The sequence below is a fragment of the Corapipo altera genome, unplaced genomic scaffold, assembly GCF_003945725.1.
Source record: "Corapipo altera isolate COAL_440 unplaced genomic scaffold, ASM394572v1 50, whole genome shotgun sequence".
Lineage (NCBI taxonomy): Eukaryota > Metazoa > Chordata > Aves > Passeriformes > Pipridae > Corapipo > Corapipo altera.
Genome location: NW_020884889.1, coordinates 950154 through 971750, shown reverse-complemented (window position 1 = coordinate 971750; position 21597 = coordinate 950154). Strand labels below are relative to the sequence as shown.

General features: G+C 44.7%; 1 protein-coding gene across 2 annotated transcripts in view; it reads right to left on the bottom strand.

Annotated features, from left to right (window-relative positions):
* The window catches only part of MEGF11 (multiple EGF like domains 11), a 267324-nt gene that overhangs the window by 155900 nt on the left and 89827 nt on the right, over positions 1-21597 (bottom strand). For both annotated transcript variants that reach the window (XM_027644120.1, XM_027644121.1), the window contains exon 10: positions 13502-13594. In XM_027644120.1, the coding sequence (XP_027499921.1) occupies positions 13502-13594 (93 nt within the window). The remainder of the gene's footprint in view (positions 1-13501; positions 13595-21597) is intronic.

Below are 21597 nucleotides of genomic sequence, written 5' to 3'. Positions count from 1 at the left end.
TCATAGTCATACACAAAGCAAAACTGCACCTCCTAATACATCCAAACATGTTGCATCCTGGAAGAACAACCCAACATCTGGCCATCTGTAACACAGGGAGCACCATCAGGACTGGGTGTCAGAGTCATTCATTAATGTCATTTCTGTCTGTCACACAGGACACAGGCAGTCACCTCACAGCACAAACACTTCATCTTCTCATTTGAAGGGGAAACATCTATTTCTTCTGGAGCACTTTTCATCCAGAAACTCCAGGATCCCACCCAAAGGCAGTCAGGATCACCATTCCATACACCAGGAAATGCAATACAGAGGGAAAGGACGTGTCCAGGATGATGCAGCAGTCCAGAAACAGAGCTGGGAACAGAGCCTGAATTCCTGAATGTAAGGAATTCTACTCATCCTGTTGAATATGCTGATGAAAATATATCCTGTCATAAGGATTTCCAGGGCATTTCAGGATGTTGGAATGAGAACAACCACATAATTCTTTGGACAGGCTCCCCATAATAGAGTTGTGCTCTTATATGCAGAGGATTCCCATGGGCATTCAGAATGCTCTGACCTCCTGCTCAGATATTCCATGTTTCACACCATATCTAGCCTCTTGTTCTGATTCAGAGATCACTGAAGTTACAGGAATAAAATAATTCATAGAACCATAGAGCAGCTGATGCAGAAATGGCCCCTGGAGACCATCCAGTCCAAACTCCTGCTCAAAGCAGGGTAAGCTGGAACAGGTTGCCAAAGACTCTGTCCAGTTGACTTTGAATATCTCCAAGGACAGACTCTTTGAGCAACCTATTCCAGTATTTAATCCCTCTTACAGCAGAAGAGCTTTTTCATGCCTAAATGGAACTGCTTGTATTTGACTGAGCTCTGAGCTGTGGGTCTGAACACTCTGAAGGGGCCTGGAGCCCACAGGCTGAGGGTGAAAGATGGTGAGACTTGGGGTGGTCCCTAAGAAACTCAGAACTGGGCTGTCACCACCACATTCCATGAACAGGCTAAATAACAAGACCCTCTTCCCAACAGATTTCTGAATAACTTCTGGCAAAAGTAAATCCTGCACCTGATGTTGGAAACAAACCCACTGGGCTCTGTCCTGAAACTCAGGTGTATCATAACCCCAGCAAAAGAGTTACCATGCTCTACTGGTATTCCCAAACTGGAATCTGGGGAATTCCAGGGGCTTTGCAGAAATGCATCTATCATCTCACTGCTCTCCCAACTGAACTAGATGTAGCTGAGAAGCACTAACAGACAGGTTGCAGTAGATGATGAAGCAAAGGTTATTCTGGATTCTCAAGAATCCCTCAAGCTTCCAGCCATGCCTCCCTACCTCCCACCCCAGCAGCAAAGTGTGCAATCTCCATGGAAAAATTGACCTTCCACAGGAATGCTCATGTCTCCCTGCAAACCTGCCTCCTCTTGCAGTTTGTTCCCAGGCTTTGATCTTTCTTTGAAACTATCACTGCAATCTAAATAAGTCAGAGAGGGTATCAGGCTTTGGTCCTTGGCTAAAAACTTGCCTGTAATCAATTTTCATGATTTACTCCTCCTGCTACATAATTGAAATGCTGCAGCTCAGTCCACGGGGTTCATAAAGGTGAGATCTGAGCAGGCTGCAGGAAGGTGAGAAACTCTTACCTCTAAACTACCCTAAAATGTCCCTTGTTTCCTGTTTTATCTTCTGTTAAAATCTACATTTTGCAGGATAAGTTCACCCTCTGCCCTGAATTTGATGCATTTTTTTGGCATTCTGGACGGGGTTCTGTAGCCTGGCAGCCCCTGGCCTTCACACAAACAGGCACTGTGGGGTGGGCAGAAAAGCTTTTGAAAATGAAAATGATGACCTGCAGAGCCTTTTTTGTCAAATAACCACCCTCCAAGACCAAAGGATGAGTTTTTTAATCCCTCTTCTTTCTGCTTGATGCCCACAAAGCTCTTCTTGATACAAAATACTCTCAGTAACAATACACACCCCATTTCCATCTGGCATTTGCTGTTATTCCTAATGGGCCCTAAATCCTCCTGGCACCACACACCCCAAAGCCATGAAAGTGGATAAAACTCACTATGGCAAAGGAGCTGTGGATGGGAACCTTTCTCACACACTTTCTTTCCCTTTTCCACCTTTCCCCAGTGAACTCCCTGCAGTTCTTTAAGCAGAAGCCTCTGTGCAGCAGAAAGTCTCTTTTTATTTTACTCCACACGCCAGAAACTCAATGTGCATTGTTATTCTCTGCCTCTGCACACCTTTTAGGTCACTGATCATATTTTATGAGTTCTTGCCATTACAAAGAGAGTGACACCCCTGTCTGTGACACTTGGGTCTCTTCCCAGCTTCCCTGACAAATGGCCTTCACTGTGCTTTCTTCGACAAGATTGAGGTCTTCTGAACTCTCATTTTCACTCCCAAACATTCAGATATTCTGCTGGGCTACCACAGGCCTGTTTAATAAATAAAATCCTGCCGTTTCTCTGCACTGAATCAGGTCTTTTTGAGCTGTAAGGAAATGACTGGGGGATGTGCTTGTTCCAGAACACACATTCAAGGCAATCAACTGCTACGAGGAAGGGTCAAGACTGAAGGTGTAAAGTATTGTCAGCAGTAGAGAAATACAAGTGAACTTTTGACTGTATAAATTTTCCTTAATGTGCAAAATTCCTGGTATTTCACCTCACCTTTTTGTCAGGAACAAAATAAAACCCAGCTATTGAAAACAGCACTTTCTTTGCTCACACGATCCTTCCAGGCCCAGGAAAGGCAGTTCTGGCAGTTGAATGCACTATAATTTCCAGCATCTCACTTCAGTACCTCGTGTTTGAACATTACACAGTGTTTATTGAAGCCATAGTGCCCATGACTGCTATAGAACACATGTTTACACCCCTTCATAAACACTTAAACAGGTTTCTTTGCTGGCACCAAAAAGAGACAAATGGCACTTTAACCAGAGCACTTCATCTCTAAATCCTTCTCCTGTCAGGTTATCACCTGGTTTAAATTTTTGTCGTGGTTTAACCCCAGATGGCAGCTAAAAACCACCCAGCCACTCACTCACTCTGCTCAGTGGTGGGATGGGGAGAAGAACAGGAAGCGAGTGAACTATGTTGGTTGAGATAAGAACAGTAATAATAATAATAATAATAATAATAATAATAATAATAACAGAGATAGGCAACTCCCAACCAACTCCCCCCAGTTTATATGCTCAGCACAACATTTCATGGTCTGGAATATCCCTTTGCCCTGTTTGACTCAGCTGTCCTGGCCACACTCCCTCCCGGTTTCTCGTGCAGCTCCTCCCTGGCAGAGGGAAAATGGAAAGTCCTTGACTTTCTGCTGATCAACAGACTATAAACCATCAGTGTGCTATCAGCATTATTCTCATACTAAATCCAAACCACAGCACTGGACCAGCTACCAGAAAGAAAAAATTACAGCTGAAATCAGAACAATGTTCACCCTCCCTGCCCTGTCTGTGGCATCTCCCACAGCCACTTCACTTTCTTATTTTGACAAAACCTGTATATTCTACCTGATAGAACCAGCCAGTAACTGTCTGCTCACAAGGCTGAAATTCTGGTGCCTCACATGCATCACAGTGTTCAAGTGTAAGACATCCAAATTCAGTTGTGTATTGCCCCAAGTCCAGCTCCCTGCACACTGACCTCTTTTTCTATCCCCACCTGCTCCTGGCTGTTCTCTCGCCTTGCTTATTTTCCCCTTTCCCCCCCAAAATTCCTTCTCTGTCATGTCTCAATCTTTATTTTGCCCTGCTTTTTTATTCCATGGCTCCATCACCTTCCCCCTGCTCTTCCTGGCTTTGGGCTGTGTTCACAACTTGCAGTTGGTGGGAATGCTACAACCACCTCCTCTGGAGTGTCAGGTATGATGCTGGCTCACCATCTGCTCATTTATCCCTTTGGTCACGACACATTCCCTCATTTTGAATGCTCTTCCTTATGGAGAACTGTGGGCTCTGTGCACTCCCTGCCAAAGCAAGATTAGCAGTGAGAACAAAATGCTCACCTGGAGCGGTGCAGGGAGGGCTCTGATCTGCCAGCCCCGGATTTACAGGCAGATATGCACTTGTTAAGTCCTCTGCTATCTCATTATTCCTCTCCACATCACTGAGGCAGACAAGCTGTCAACAAACATCCAGTTCACTGGGGACACGAGATACCTGCTCCTGTGGCAAACACTTTTTCACTGTTTTATCAGGACCATAAGTAAGTATCAGGGTATCGTTTGAGGGGCCTAAGAGGGATTTGCATGAGCATAACTCAGGAGAACAGAATTTCTCAGAGAAAATTCCAAAAATATTTCACTTCAGAACCTTACTATCATACTCACAACAGCAGAAACACTGGGTCAAACAAAGAATACTCCCTGAAACTTTCCCCTTTTGCACAGAGTGATTTAAGATCATCATGGCCTGCTCTTGCATGGAGAAGCTACTAGAAATGCAAGTGACTGTAAGCTCTGCTAAGGAGAAAGCCCAAGGAGTGTTACCTGTACAATGGCACACTCATCTCCAGCTTTTGCTCTAAAAGAGATCTCTTATGCATACACAAGTATTTTATTGACATGAGAAGACCTTTAAAACCAATAAATAGTGGAATGATTCAATCCACTGCCATATCCCCACCAGGCAATGCAGGAACTCTCATTTCTCTCATTTTAAACTGCCATGTTGCATCACTTCTCTGTAGTCCCCTGCAGATCTGCTCATCACATCTCTAAAGTTAGCAAAGCTGCCTCCAGGCTGTATTTTAACTGCAACCCACCCAAGACACTAGGGCCAGCTGTACATCAGCTCCTCACTCATCTCTAGCAGGATATTAATTGATGGCTGAGCTCTTCCCAACCCACCACGGTTTGCCGTCCCTTTTCGGCTGCGACACGGGCCCAGTCAATCCACACGACAAATATACTCAACTCCCACAGGAATCAGGAAGAAATAAGGACTCCCCACCCTGTGGGGGCTTAGCTGAGTTCCCACAAAATGGGGGTGAAGTCTGAGGACAAATCCCAGCATGTAACACTTCCCTTTGGCACAGACACTGCCCACGCCGAGCGCCGGGGCGGTGGCAGGGTGGGAGGGGAGGGGGCACTAGGGATGGGCACTGTTCAGGGCAGCAGCCAATGTACAGCTAAAATACACTCAAATACACCCAGCTGCTCTGTTCTGTACTACAGTGTTTGAGCATCTTTGTATGTAGATGCTGGGACTTACATCTAAGCAAAGAAACACTGCCAGGGAAAGCTGTGTGTCCACACACCTTCTCCCTGCAACCTTGGCCCCTGTGCCTGGTGCTGCTGGAATGATTTCCTGGCTGTGCCTCAGCTCTGGGGTGTCCACACACAGCAAGGCTTGTGTCCAACACTGGGTGACAAATATCTGTCATATATAGCTGCTGGAGGCCTAAAGGGAGATTTCAAGCCTAATTTTTGAATGAGAACTTTGGTTTCCCTTTTTGATTTCAATCTTTGAAGACTGCCCAGAAAATAGTGTTGTAACTGGGAGGAACAGCAGCTTCTGAAAAATCCTCAGAGCACTGGATGGGGTGGGAGGCCTTTCCCAGTTGGAGCACACGTCTTTGGGGACAGTTATTCAGAGCAGGCCTGAGGCTTCTCCAGCTTCAGGTGCCTGGAACAGCTCCCAGTGAATTTTCTGATTCCTTAGTGTTGGACAGTGAGCTGAGCTCTGCCCTCTCCAAGCATTCCTTGAAATACCTCACCATGCCTAACACAGAGACAAGTGCTTTAGAAGCTTTCCCAAGGACCACTATATTTTTTCCCCCTGTTTTTTAGCAGGCAAAAATCCCAGAAATATTTTTGAGTGGGTGTCCGCAGCTGAGATTTTTGCCTATGCTTTGAGAGAGGAAATTTTGCTCTTTTCTCTGACAGCTCTTAGTGACCAGGCCATAAAATTATACCAATGGTACTTTTAAATTGATCTAAAGTCTGTTCATTTGTGTAGTGCACATTTAGAGCCACATTATTGTAAGATGCTCCAGCAATGAAATTCAGCATTAACAATTCAGTTCATTAAAAAGGATATTTTAGTGGGTTCTTTTTTTTTATAGCTATTACTCTAAAGTGAGAAAAACCCTCAGTCAAATTAATAAAACTAACAACTCCTCACACATGTGCTGCCTCTCTGTGAAGTCTGCTCTGCTCTCGCCAGTTTGGCAGCCAAAAAAGATGTCTGGGAGCCAAATTCCCCCTTGCATAACCACACAAACCTGCACAGGGATGTGTTTAGCCCATTCAATACTTGTAACCATGGTTTCATTTACTGAAAGTTATCCTGAAAGCAAAAAGTTTTAGTCAACCGTGGAGCCATTCCCCACATAAGGGAACAGTTACACCCTGAAGTGCACTCCTGGGTGTGAAAGGTGTGCTCCAAGGCTCTGCTGTGGGAGGGGGGGGCTCAGTCACACACACCTCAGGAACATGCTGCTCCTGCTGTGGGACAGAACCTCCCTGGATAACCCTGTCAGCTCCCAAGGCTTCACAGCCAGCTCTCTGCTCCAAAATCTAAATACCTTTTCACACTCCCTTCTGAAGCACCAGCCCCTGACACGCTGCTCTAGTGACAGGCAGCCAGCAGGGCTTTACACACAAGTGTGCCCACAGCTTCCCTTACTGCTTTCAGCAGGAATCAGACTGATTTTCCAGATTTTCTCAGCACATAGAATTGTCCAACAGTTTGGTGCCATGGAACACAGAATTTCCAGCTCGTGTACAGCTCTCCAGGGGCTGCAGAGTGGGTCAATGTGAGGTGACATGCCCAGGTGGTCCCTGGTCCTTACCTGTCCTCTCACCTCCCATTTTGTAGCTGTGAGCCCTAAAGCCAGGTCCGTGCTCAGCCTGGATGATACTCAGTAACTCCTGGTCCCTAAAATTGATCCTCACCAACCTGATTTCCACCTCATCTCTCAAGTTCCCATTCAGATGATGGCTTAAGCATTTATCTAACTTAAATAAGGTTGTTCCTTATTGACTTTAAAAGGACTATTTATATGCATGAAGTACAAGGCTGGATCAAGCCTTGAGAGCAAGGCTGGAGCTGGAAGACAGAACTCCAGGGACTGGAGCAGATGGAGTCAGGTCAGCAAAACTGACTCTTCAAAATCATCCAAAAGAGGAAGTCCCAAAGGGTTCTGGGACTGCTGGGGAAATGATCTGTGACTACCTTGGCTTCAGGCACAATCAGATTTAGATTTAGGGGGAAGAACTCTCCCAGACTCTGACAGGGAAGATGAAGGTGAAAAATGAAAGGACACAGGGTGCTGAATTTCTTTTTTTCACTCACTTTAGTACAAGCTTAGAACAACTGGCAGCTGATCTATTCATCATCAGTGAATCACATGGAAGTACAGAGAGCGGGTCCTTCCCAAAGTAAATCTTGGGTCTGCTTTTCCTTTTCCAGAACGAACTGTTGCCCTTTGCTCGGCCCTGTTCCCATGTGGGAAATGCCCTGGCTAACATGACTCCTGCACCTTTCCACAAGCTTGCAGCACCTCAAAAGTGGTTAACTCCTGGAAGCTGAGAGGATCCATCTCCCTCCCAGAGTGAGAAGCAGCCACAAACGGCTGGGCAGATATTAAGAGCTTCAGCAAGAGACACAACATTCCCACCGGATGAAAAATGATGGATTAGCCCAGTTGAAAGCAGCCAAGTTATGTGTGTAAAAATACAGGCAGGCCATGCTGCTGTGCTCCCACAGCACTGCACAGCAGCTTGTGTTTACTCTTCACTCCTGTCACAGCCTGTCCTGCGTGGGCTGGGCCCGGGAAGAGCTGCTGCCACAGGGACTGTTCCCACATGGAACCCGGGGCCCAGGCCCCGGTGCGTGGGCCCAACATCCAGCAGAGGCAAAAATTAAACACAAGCTGTTTACCTGATTCCACCAGTTCAGCAGTGATTGAAGGGAGATGGGTAGGGGTTTTTTTTAAGTTTAAGGAAGAGCAAATTGTTAGAGCTGAGAGAGGCAGAAATCAATCCCACTTTGTAATTTCTACGGAGAGATCCTCCTATGAGCCTCACTGGAGCTTGTTTTTACACATTTGCATCTCTTTGCATGATGCACTTGTCACCCAGTCTGCAAATCACATCAAAATTAAGCTGTAATTTGAGCTTGGTTTAAATGAAAAGTGTACTAAAACTTTGAAGTCCACATGCTATGGATATGAAATTCTGTTTCAGCCAAAGCAATAATTAAGACTGGATTGCAACTGAAGTTTAACAGCTTCAAACAGATCTTTAGAAACAGCATCTACACTCAACAGCTGGAATGACAAATGAAATACGGGGGCTGTGGGGGAAAAAGGAACATCACATCTGGTTCTGTCACCTCATCTGGCACTTGGATACACAGTCACTGAGATACTGAGATACAAACCAACACACAGACAAATTCCCGGGCAAGGACCATGAACAGATGTCCCTGTGGCCCACTAAGAGTTCAGAACAGCTGAGATCTGGTACCTTTGCCCCTCTTTGGTGGACACTGGAGGTTTCCCAGCCAATCCTATCCTAAAAACCTGAGGATGAAAAATCAAGTAATGAGTCTGGTAGATCAGTCTCTCACATTAGGCTGAATTTTGTTTAAGCCTGTACTCAAAACCCAGGACTCTTTCCTTTGAACTTCATTTCTCCAAAAATAGTTCAAAGCATTTTGAGAGCATGGATGCCAAAACTCAAGCCTGGAAAGCACCACAGCCTCCCTTTAAACCACTCCATTTCCTCCTGGGAGCTGTGCTGTTGCTTTGCACAGCTTGTCAAACAGCCCCTTCAGACTGAGCCCCGGCCCTGCCGCTCTCGTTCATCACGAGGCTCAGGCTGCAGCATCCAGCTGCTCCAGGGCTGCAGCATCCAGCTGCTCCAGGGCTGGGCCCTCACCAGTGATCCTGCTGGGATGTTACACCTGCCTGTTGGGATGACCTTGGCTATTTTTGACAAAGAGATAAAGATGAAATAGGTTCCCGCTCCTGGGTTTTTACAAAACATCCTTTAAGAGAAAAACTGTGTTATCCTCATGAATCCAGGCTATTCCAGACAGCAACACCACCATCCCTCTGCCCTGGGTGACACAGCAACAAGAATGATGGCTTGGCATTATTGTGACAGCAGCTCTTTAATCACACTTTGGGCAAGTACTGTATTTTCTCCCCAAAACTATTAGCAAAGCAAACACTTCGAAAACCACTTCATTTTTGCATTACACCCTCTGTGTTTGTTCATTTTGACATTTCTCAACCTGGCACACACAATTTTTGGAAGCTTTTTCCTTTTAGTTCAGAGCTCTTGCTCTGAACTTTTTTTTTCCTACCTGTTGCTCCCTGCTCTGTGAACCCTCTGTTAAGCAGAAAGATTTCTGTGATCTTCCCCACAACGAAAAACGCTCGTGAGAGTCAAAACAGCCTTCAAAAATATTGCCTGATTAACATCCTGAAAAAAAGACCACTTTATTCCTCACAGGTCTGATGAATTCTGTGAGAGGCTTATTTAGATTTCACTGAGGTCTTTTTTAGCTGTTTCTTCAAAACTAACTCAACAATGTCCTAAACACTTAATCTAGAGCAGATGAAAAGTTCTAATCATTTATTAAGTTAAGGATAAGCAGAAAATCCTTGCTGGATTGGGGCCTAAAGGCCTGCAAATACAGATGGCTGTTAGCAAGGCCCAGAAGAGGCCAGGTAACCACCAACAGGCAATTATATTCCTACCAGAACTTCAACTGTTTGAAGTTAATTGCTTTGAAATAATTGGACAGGTGAGCAGGTAAGTTCACACAGAGCATTTGCAATTTTGCTTTGTATTTAAACAAAACAACAGTGCAGATTGCATGGACAAAACAGGTCTGGTTTTAACAAAACAAGTTAAAAGGCAAGGGAAAGGTATGGTTGGTTTTCTTTTAAAGACTTTTCCTTTCAGTTTTTGGCATCATTAAAACGCTGAAAACATTTCATTCAAGAGCTTCTTTAGTTAATACCTCATTACTTCTCTTTTTATTGTTATGGTAATCAAGCCTTAATATATTGCAGCTTTATAGCATGAAATGAAGGCTAGGCCTGTGGGCATGGACAGATGTACAACAGCATGCAGTAAAACACAGGTACAGAGACATGCAGAGCTGAATATGGCACTGGGGTTTTTGTAATTGTTTAGTAATTCATCTGAAGTTATTTTAACCTTGACAACAGATGAACTCTAACATGTACCGTGAGCAGTCACTGGAAAGCTGCACAGAACAGCGAGTTTGGTGACTGCTGTCTTACAGGCTGAGCTCTAGGAAAGCACGACACCAAGGCTGAGCAAGATGATTAAATTGTTTGCATGGCTACAGGCTGTAGCTGTAACTATTCCAAACATTTAACTGAGAATATTTTAGCCAGGGGAGAATGATAACGCTGGGAAACCGCATTAACACCAAAGCCTTGCCTCCCCGTGGGAAATCAGGGCTCAGGGTCAGGATCCAGACCCTCTCCTGTCACAGGCACACCAAAATAATAAAAACACACTTCTGTTTCTGAAGTGACACTTGGACCTTGTGCTGGAGCTCTGCTTATGGTTGAATTTCACCCATCAAATCCAGTGAGTTATAAATAGCTTTTAGAAAGTTATAATGGTCTTGTTGAAATAGCATCTCAGCAAGAGTGAGTGGCCTTAGATCTTCTCCAAAAAATGACAACACACGACCCCCAGTGTCAGGGAGGCTCCACTTCTCAGCGTTGCTTTCAGGAGAGATCATCCAGGAAACCATTCCAGCTCCTGGGAGATTTTCTAAATTTAAAGGGAGTGTTTTGGCTGGCAATCCCTTCCCCAGTGAAATCGCTTCAAAGAGCCAACATGAAAAGCAATATGCCTGTGACTGCACAAACTCCCCGGGACTGAGGGCCACACAGGGAAGTTCTAGAGCCCCACGGGTTTGGGGTGGCACCATCCAGCCAACAGCTCTGGTTTATCCCGAGCACAGCCCTGCAGGAACGTCCCAAACCACATTTGGCACCGCAAACACGTGACCTTCAGAGTAGCTGCACAAAACTGAAGCAGTAACAGGAAGAAAGTAGGCACAGATTATTCCAAGTAGGTGATAGATTATTCCAGCAGAAGTGAAAAATGTTTTCTACATTCTGACTGGGTAACAGTAAGACATGACTCAAAACGCGGATCATGGGTCTGAAAAACCTGGTTAACCTCAGATGGGCAAAGCTCCCACTTCTCCCTTCTTCCTTGGAAATACCCGGAGTAACAATGCACTGCATTCCACTGAGATCTCCTGATTGAAACCCTTTGATTTGAACAAAGTCCTCTAACAATAAAGAGGCCAGTCACCCAAATTTCTAGTGTGCACTAAAAACTGACTTCCATGAGGCCACCATTCACTCCTTCCAGCATTAAACTGGGAAGTGCTTGTGGGATCAGCCCCTGGGCCAGGAACACGTGTTGCCCAGTGTATAACAAATGGAATGAGAGACAATGGGCACTACAGGCCAGCAAACACACTAATTATATTAATAAAATGAAAGCTTAAATTTTGAAGCTAATCCTGGGCTATCATTTACAGAAGTTAGCAGGGCATATTTAATTTAGGAATTGGCCAACGTTTCCCTTTCCACCGCTGAAACCTCATAAATGAAATGCCCTGGATCGGTGCCCAGTGCGGAAATAAAAGTTATGAATAATGTTTCTATCTCCATCATTGTCACTGCTGTAATATTCCTAATTACTTTAAAAAGCTAAATATTCAATATAGCAAAAATCTTCTTTTTCTTTTATCTCCACTTGCAAGATTAGGGCAATTTAATAAGAGTCACTGGGTAGTTTTAGCCTGTGGGACCAGTCTGAGATCACTTGACATCTCATCTTTTCCTTTCATCTTCACCCAGAATGGAGAGTTTGTGACTCTGTGTGTATAAATGTATACATCTATATGTGTGTGTCCATGTTGCCACAGTATTTATTATTATCATTATTTTTAACTTCTGTAAGTGCACGTGCACTGTACAAATACTGGCTGGTAGGTTAAACATATCCAATCCTGAGACTAATCAAAAGATAAAATGAGTTCCCGAGAATCTTTACAATCATCTCACCATTTAAGGTACTATTTTTCTTTTTTTAATATATTGTTAGAGATGAATATTTAGTAAGTTATGCTGCCCAATTTTTCCCTTGTCTACATGCCAGGCAATCCCAAAAGGTTGCTTCAAACCCCAAAGCACAGCCCTTGTTCCATCCTTAGAATCACAGAACCCCAGAATGGTTTGGGTTGGAAGGGACCTTAAAGCCCATCCAATTCCAACCCCCTGCCATGGGCAGGGATACCTTCCACTAGCCCAGGTTGCTCCAAGTCCTGTCCAACCTGGCCTTGGACACTTCCAGGGATGGCAACAGTTCCTCCCTCCCTGCTGCCTTTCCTGCTGTGCCTGAGGGACATCCCAGAGCTGCAGACAAAACCTGACCAGAGCTGCCCCACTGCCCTCAGCCTCTGCAGAGGTTCCTCCTCTGTCACATTTAACTCCCATTCCCTTCTAACACCTCCCTCTATAGATCTCTTTTCTGTTACCTCTTTGCCTGCTAATTATGCTTTTTTCTCAAGATCTCAATCAATTTGGGAGAAAGGGAGGAAGTAAACACAAAATGAAACATCCATTCAGCTTCATTTCACAGCATCTCTCTCCGTGTACCTTTATTTACTTGCCTGCTGCACAAATTGACTTCATTTAACAAGCTTATTTCTTTTATGTCAATAAGGTATCAGGCCTGAGTTACATCAGAGCTCAGATGTTTGTGCTGCCTGTTCCATTCCACAGGAACCAACCACAGAGACCTGAACTCACTGCTGCCAATTAAGAGAGTTTAACAAACACAGCTTCACCAGCTGTAAGAACTGAAAAGTGTGGATTAATTCCCTTGCAAAAGGTGCTTCCCTAACTCCTGCAGTATGGATCTGAGGTATGGATGGCAAGGCAATCCAGGGCTGCCTGGAAAGTCAGTGGCAAAACTCCCACTGGCTTACCAGGACAAGGATTCTATGAGGAGAGAGGGCTTTCCAAAGGGCTCTCCAACACTCCACAGGGTATTTCAGGAAGAATGTGTTGTATTAAAGATTTAAGAGAGAAAAAAAATTCATAATACAGCTCTATTATCTGTACTGGTATCCCAATAACCAAAAGCATTAAGAGCATCTTCCACTGCATTTCACATTTCTTTGTAAAAAACAAGCACAAAAGGCCAATGTCATTATCCTAGGAAAGGACATTATCACATATTCATGGAATCCCAGAATGGTTTGGGTTGGAAGGGACCTTAAAGATCATCTCATTCCAACCCCCCCAACAATATTAATTATTGCAAAATAACAGACAAAATTCATTTTTCCACTTAAAGCATCCAAGTTCCAAGGCCACTGCTTTATAAGGCCTGTTTTTTCACAGCAACACGTATCTTTATCACGTTTTGGTAATGTTTACTCACCACTGGAGCAATCAGTGCCTCCCCATCCTGGTTCACAGTGACAGGTGTCAGGAGAGACACATCTCCCATGCACACACTCCTCCGTGCACAGAGCTGGTAAAGGAAACAACAGCATTGTAAACATCTTAAGTGGTTGCTAAACATACCCTAAACTGTGCCTTAGAGAGCAATGTTTGGTTTAAAAATATTAAACAAAGCAAACACACGCACAAAAGAATAATTACTCCCAAGATTTAATTATTGCTAAGTGACCAAAATAAAATATAGGTCTCTTGACAGCAATAAATTCATTTGTCACTTCAGCCCTTTGTAAGGAAAAACTCCCAACACCAGAAATTCCTTTGCTTAGCAGTTTTGCTCTATAATAAAGTTTTTACCAGACTGACACTTTTTATTATATTACAGAACAGCAGCTTCTTACATCACACTCCAGTTGTGACTGTCCCTAAGATAAAATGAAGCTCAGTCTTGAAAGTGTATTAAGACCCAAAATAGTAAAAAATAGCTCAAGGAAAGTAAATAATTTTACTACATGATGCAGTAGCTGCAAGTGCAGTCCTGTCTTTTCAAGGTCATCCAGTTTTCCATGACCACAGTGTTCTCATCTCACTTGTTCACTGGTGGATTATTGAGAGTTCAGGATCCTCAAGGTTCAAACTAAGACAAACTGCCTGAGGAGCAGCTCTTAGTTTAAATAATTCCCTCCTCTTTTGCTGTTTCAGTGTCTGACAGTTCCCAGTGTGCCTTTGTGCCCAGCACATCCTAAAAGCTTGGACAGCACTGAAAAACTGCTTTAAAGGCTGGACTTCACTGCTCTGCACCTTGTTTCCATTTTACCACTCAGGACATTTCCAAAAACTCAGGGAGTCAAGAGATTGAAGCTCGATGGTTGAGCTGGAACACATCATTGCCATCTAGATTAACATGCAGGAGTTATTAATGAATATGATGCAGCTGCAATGAGGTCACTACAATAAAATATATATACATGTATATTTAATAGAGGTATCACATATATATGATTTATGTCCTATGTAACCTACGTTTGTGTATCCTGTGTTTTTACAGCAGATGGGAAACGTGGGCATTGTGTTTACTTAACCAAGAGCTGGACTACAAAAGACTCATCCCCAGACAAAGATTAATTCACTGCTGTCTAGAGCAAGGCCAGCAAAGCTGGTCTGGGGAGTAGCTCTGAGCTGCTGTGCTGGACACGAGGCAGAACCACCCAAATCATCTGAAATCAGCCACAAAACCTCCTGGAAGTTGCCCTGGGCCTGCAGGTGAAACACTCTTTGAGTTCCCAGGGACCTCCTGGGCCGAAAGCTCCGCACCGATGCCTGATCCCTTGGAATGACTCCTGCTCCCTCCCACATTCCACTGGACTCCCCCCCTGGATCCCACCTTGGCCCTGCCCTCAGGCTGCAATCAAAGCTCAAGGAAACATTTTGCTGCCTAGTCTGTGTTTGGGGCATTGCAGATCAAACCTGCTCACAAAATACTGAAATCCAACTTCAAACCACAGGTGAACGTTGAAGAATCCCCTGGGACAAATCCTCCTGCTCTTCATCCACCAGATCCCACGGGAGCAGTGATTGGAATGTTGTCTCGTTAAACCCACTGCAAGATCCTTCTAAATTAGTCACTTCGTTCACTTCCTTCCCACGTTTGCTGCATGTCAAAAATGCAATTTATTCTCATTTCATATCTTGTGTTTAGACAGTATTGCAGTGGGCATGAAATATTCATGGTTAATTCTCCAGTCACTAATTGTCCTAATCTTTTGTGCATTTATTTTACTCCAGATAGGCTTTCTGAAGACAGGGAGGCATCCCAGTCTACAGTTGTAACATGGAATTCAAGACAGGATATTGAAAAAACGGGATTTTCCAATAAAATATACACACCTCCCTGCAATCATTTGAAAGTGGCTGGGTATTATTTACAATAATAAATCATTCTTACATGTAAAATGTATAACATTTTTATCCTTTTAACGAGGCTGGTTTTGAGCTCAAGGCAAAATTTGTCAGCAAGAAGATTGATGGTGGACTAGTTTTTTGGTCTTCCCAAATAACAAAATTTAATTGATTTCCACAGGGACATATCACACCTTAACTATGTTAACATAAATATGGAAGAATAATAAATAATTAGTCTAATAAAGTTTAGTTGATCAGTCATCTGAGGACAGAAGTGCTCCAGTCCCATGGGAAAAGTGCAGTGAGACTCAGAAGGAAGACTCAAGATGGAATTCCTCATTCTAGAGCATTCAGTGACATGGAAAACAATAAAAATATACTATATGGAGCTGCATCTTTGTTTTCAGGTGTTTTGAAGTCCTGCATAGCTGAAGATGACAATGTTTAATGAGCAATTCAAGAGTTAAATAAGGTAAAGACATTCATTAGGACTGTGGGTTCTCTGATCTCTGGTTGATTAACTGGCTAAACAAGTAGCTGTGAGCTCACCAGTGACTAATCCCATGTGGGGGTCACAGAATGTTCCCTTTTTTAAAAGGAGAAACTTTGACATAAATAATTGTATTTAGGGAGGCAAATAATCAGACTCCTGCACTGCCTGATTCAAATCAGGCCTATAAAGGTCATATTAGGGTACAACTCTAAAGTTTTACCATGGCAAATAAAATTTTGAATTTCTCCTATAAAAGGGAAGTCTTGCCTTGCTCTAGTCTTTAGAGTTTAAATTAATTTTTCATTCTATTAACATTCAACATAATAGGACACAATGGTCCCCAAGGCATTCTTCATAATACACTTTGCTCAGGGGTTTGCAAATGATCTTACTAGTTAATGGAACTATAAAAATTACTTGCACATAAAGGTCAAGAAAAAGAAAGTTAAGTATATACTTTCTGACACCGTCCTGTCCAACACTCAGCCAAAGGCCCCTGGAGTAAAGCAAACTTGGAGCGACGCAAGGAACATAATTGCTGCCAGTGCAGCAGCCCCAGCTCTCCAACCTTTGGAATTCCAGACATCTCGTGTCTGCGTTTTCCCTGGACCCCTCCTCCGGAGCGCTCTGGCCCCTCATTGATCAGGGCATCATTAACATTCCTGGCGGGAGTTTAACATCAGCTTGTCGTTTGATTCAGCCCGGTAATAAAATGACCCAGATCAAAGCCCTGCCAAAATCCCATCTCTATGGCAATGTGTTCAGCATGAGTTATTTGCCCACATTCAAGGTTACACAGCCACTGCTCCTTATCATGCAATAAAGGCAACAAAAGGGTTCTGCAACAACTCATTTGATGCTTATCACTTACTTTATAATTACACACGGGGCTTTTTTTAACATATAAGGTCAATCCCCAGGGAAACAGACCTGAAGATTAAACTCTTTTCCCACCTGAGTGGCCACACAGGTTTCTCTAACACTAGCACTGATTTTTTAATTGTTGTCCAGAACTCGAATTTGCATATCTGAAATGGTTTCCCTGAGTCTCCTCTCCACAGAGGTGTGACACAGCCAGGACAATGCTATGCGGGAGAACACTGCTCAGTGCAGCACAACTGAGAGAATGCAGAGTTCCTTCAGCTGAGGGCACCACAGGGAGTTTATCCCATGGAGCTGCTGCTCTGCCTTCCTTGGGGCTGCATTCCTCTGTATGGACCCAAACTGGGATGTTGCAGGGGTTATACACTGTGATACCCTGCTCATCACCACACTGACCTCTGGTACCTCACATTCCCAGCTTCCTTCCTAGAGGTCAAAGTGCATTTAGGGAAGAGTTTCATCCCAGGGTAATAAGTATGGAGTGATTTAGCTTGGGAAAGTTTTGTTACCTTGTCCAAAAATATAGTTTGTGTGTTTATCTCACAAAAGACAGAGTCACAAGCAACACAGCTTGTGCTTGCAGTGGCTGTGGTGACATCTGCAGTGGCCCTGGGGACCTGGGGGAGTTCAGAGCCACCGACCCAGCAACTTCCATCTGCCTCCCACTCTGCTGTGCCAGGCAGGCAAAATATCTTCCAAAGAAAGACCAGGACAACTACAAAGTGTAAAGGAACCCAGAGCAGAGAGCAGAAAACAGGCTCCATGAGCTGCCCTCCCTCATGGCAGCGTGAGCTGCTGGAGAGCTCTGCTGGAGCGTTCTGGATGCTCTGGAGTTTCCTGGGCTCCGTGGGCTTTGTGCCCAGGGATGGCAGTGCAGCCAGGAGGTGATGGAAAGCACATATAAGTGTAGACACATTATAATAATGGAAAACATTGCTAAATGGATATGGATGCTACTGTGAGACACGATGAGAAATTCAGGCACTCGCCTGGAACTGCACGGAATGACCTGGTTGTTGTGACCGCACATGTGGCACAAGGACATTGCTCCAAAATACTTGTCTTTTCTCTGCCCTGCCTCAGGCAGTGTCTGCCAGTTTGTCTTCACAATACAGTGATCTCACCCAAACTCTGACCAGTTTCATTTATTTGCTGTTAACCAAAGGTAAACCTGCATTTTTTCTTTCATCTTGCTGGTATTTTAACTTCAGTTCATCTCACCAGTTTGCCTCGTGCTTGAGAGCTGCTGGACTAAACAAAGCAGAAATTTAATGGGAAAAAGTGATGTTTTCCTTTAATGTTTAATATGTGTCCCTGAACAATTTGGGCCATTTTAACACGTTCCCTCAGCCTCTTGTGCCACTTTGGGGGAAAGGAGAATTTTGTGAGGTGAAGCAGCCGTTATCTCACAGCCCGTGGTTTCAGATAACGCAGCGAGGTCAAAGCAGATGAAAACAGATGAAGAAGATTCTTGCTCCTTATCCATTAGGAATCTGTTCACTCAGGGCCTTTCTGGTGTTTCCATCTTAATGTACTGGCCTGGATCCAGGCTGTGCTGAGTCTACAATATCAGCTTCATTAGATAAGCCTGGAGTCAGCTTTTGGCTGGATTCTCTCCGACTGTGCTCAGGGAAGGGAGGTGTGAGAGCAGAAGAAAGATGACCATAGCTAATGCATCCAGGTAGGTTTTCCTCACTCTTAGATTATTGCTTATTTGTGGAACGGAAGATTCCCTCTCTAAATCACTGATTTCCCTCAGGAATGCAGACGATTTGATGGTTTCCTGGATAACTCTTCCAATGAAGTGGGATAATAGTTCTTTGCATTGCCTAATGCCTATTTCTGTGGTCATCACTCAGGATACATCCATTACTTTATCACCTTGGAAAGCACTTTCATGCAAGGTTTAGCAACTTTCAAGGATGAAAAGATCTCAGAGCCTGCTCAGGCTTTGAGGAATTCATTGTTTCAGAGCATGGCAACCCCTCTTTTTCATCTTCCCATGAAAGTACCAGAGAAAAAATACAAACCCAAGGAGATCAATGTGAGCAAAGGAAAGATGAGACTGATGCAGATCAGGTAACAGCAATGGGTCACAAGATCAGCTTCTTTTCTTGTAGGTGCAATTCCACCCCTTTTTTTGCAGATTTGGAATGAGAGACTCTGTATCAATGCAATCAGAACAGGATCAATGGTCTTTCTTGTCACCTGGGCCATGGGGAATGTTTGCCCATGGCCTCAGGGAGGTATTGATCTGCTCCAGGGTGTGTTATCCTCACTCCTGAGACCCAGGCAGAGCTCAGGGATTAGGCCAAGCCAGAAATGACTTGTGAATGTCTGAAGTAAAAGAATTGTGGAGACACATTTTGAGGATTTTTGTCTTCTCTCAGGAGCAGAATCTGACACATGTCAGTGCCATCATTGACAGAACATCAGTAAATCCCTGTATCAATCTGCTGGGAGGTGAAGATTTGTTAATAAGCATAAAATCTATGGTGGTTTAGTTTACCTTTCTATCAGCAGATAAATGGCAACCCGGAGTTCTGATGACTAACGAGGTGAACACAGGGCCTCCCACATTCCTGTCATGTCTCAGTGTCCCAGGCTTGTGACATGGGCTAGTTTACAGGTCCAGGAATAATTCCAGCCAGATCCCAGTGATTCAGACTCTCAGGGCCCTCCCAGAAGGAATGGCCACAGTTTAGTGGTCACTGGAGGAGCTGGCACTGACGAGAATCTTGTTAGGTCCACGTTCCAATCTATTGCTGTGGGCCTTTCCCTAGGGAGGGGACAGGGAAGTAAACTGTGCCAGGGGAAGGGCAGGGCAGGGAAGAGACTGTCACTTTTTCTACAAGCTCTGAGAAATGCAAGACTGGTGGAGCACAGTTTGGAATCCCAGTCAGGTTGATTCTGAGGAACAGCTGAGCTGGAGCAGCACATCCCTGAGACAGGAAGGGCACTGCACGAATGACCACGGAACAGTGACAGCAACAGAGGAGAAGGTCAGAGCTGCAAGAGGAGAGGTCGTGGGAATCACACATTTAACAGACTCTTTGTGGCATTCTGATGCCCCATTGGTTTCATCTGCTGTGGTGGAGAGAGGGGATGGGAGACAGTGCTGAGCAGTTAATGATGTCTGAGGGTGTGACAGCAAACTCAGAGAGCAGGGCTGGCTCAGGGGGCTGGGTCAGGGGGTTGAGCCACATCAGAGAGCAGGACTGGCTCAGGGGGTTGGGCCATGCTGCACCTTCAGCTGGGAGAGTAACAAGAGCTCTGAAGGACTGCAGAGCACAGAAGGGGATGGTGGGAAGGCACTCTGAGCACTCGAGAGCATCTGCCCTGCAAAATGGACAGTTATAGGGCTGGGAAAAGCAACACTAATCCCTCAGCCTGGAGATAAAGTCCCAACCCAGCTCTGGCAAGAGCAATGTGTGCAAAGGCAGGTGGGAGTTGAGTTTAAGAACCAGGCAAATCCTGCAGGAAAGACAAAGCCTCTGCCTAAGGCCTGATCTCAACAGCCTCATGACTGAAGCCACACTAAGGGGAGGCCTCAGCCCAAGGGCAGGGATGTCAGTCCACACAGGGATCCTGCTCACCCTCAGTGCTCCCGAGGGATGAGGAGTCACAAAACCTGCGCTCTGTGGGGCAAAGAGAGAAATTCCTCCTTCAGGTGAAATCCTGACCACTCCAAGGGGAGTCACACTCCCAAATCACTTAGCAATTTTTAAGACTCAGTCTTTCTCAGTGCCATCACAGAAAGTGAATCTGAGCTCCCAGAGAACTCGCTGGGGATCCTCTAAATATTGACAATTGTTGATCTCTTAAGGCCTGGAACTGATTTTATTCATTTTCTGCCACTGCTTGAGAAACTAGAAATAATCATTGTGTTCTGCCATGTTGAGAGGGAAGGGTTATGCTGAGATCAATTCTGCTGATCGATGTTCTAATGTGATATTATTCTGTGGGATAATTTCAGCATTTCAGTTTTTCTGGTAAATGATTTCCCATTGCCTCACTGCCAGGTTCAAAACAATCATTAGCACCAGCTCAAACTGTTAATGAGGTTAAGGGAGATCCTGAATCAGCAGAGCAGGATCTATGACCCAGGAAAGCTTTTCCCCTCCTGTGTCCTCTGTCTACTCCTTCCACTTTGGTAAATCGACCAACTCTTTCCAGCAATTTGTAGAAAATACATTTTCACTGGTTAATTTTCCACTGGAACTTGATTCATCCAACCAACAAACTCAATGACAATTTGCCTGCAAATTGTGCTTTATGTGGCACCTTTAGAAAGGGCAGCACGATCTTTTTGTAAGTAATGCAGAAATATCAACATCTCCTCTTGGCACTGTCTTTCATTCTCTCTGTACAGGGCCCAGCAGACCTCACTCCACCAAAACTAAACACAGTCAAATAGGATTTGCCTGCAGGAAGCTCCAGGTTTTTTGAGAAGAGAAGAGGGAAGAAGCCATTCTCCTGTGCCAAAACCAGAGGAAGCTTTTCCCAGTCATTCTGTTCTTAAGGGGATTTTTTTGTTGTTGTTGTTGCCTGGGGGAATGAAAGTCTTGACAGGCTGGGAATAGAGGAGAAGATCCCTGGTCCTTTCAGCTTTGCTGCCAACACGTGGAGCAGCAGCCAGACCTACCAGAAGAAGATCAAGCATAGCCTGAGCTCCCAAACCACCTGTGAGGGCAGGTGGTATCAAACCACACTCCAGACATTGCTGGGAATGCCTGTTCTCCACTCCAGGGATCTTTGGAGTTGGAGCTGCCCTGGGAGTTGTAGGAATTGAGCTGCCA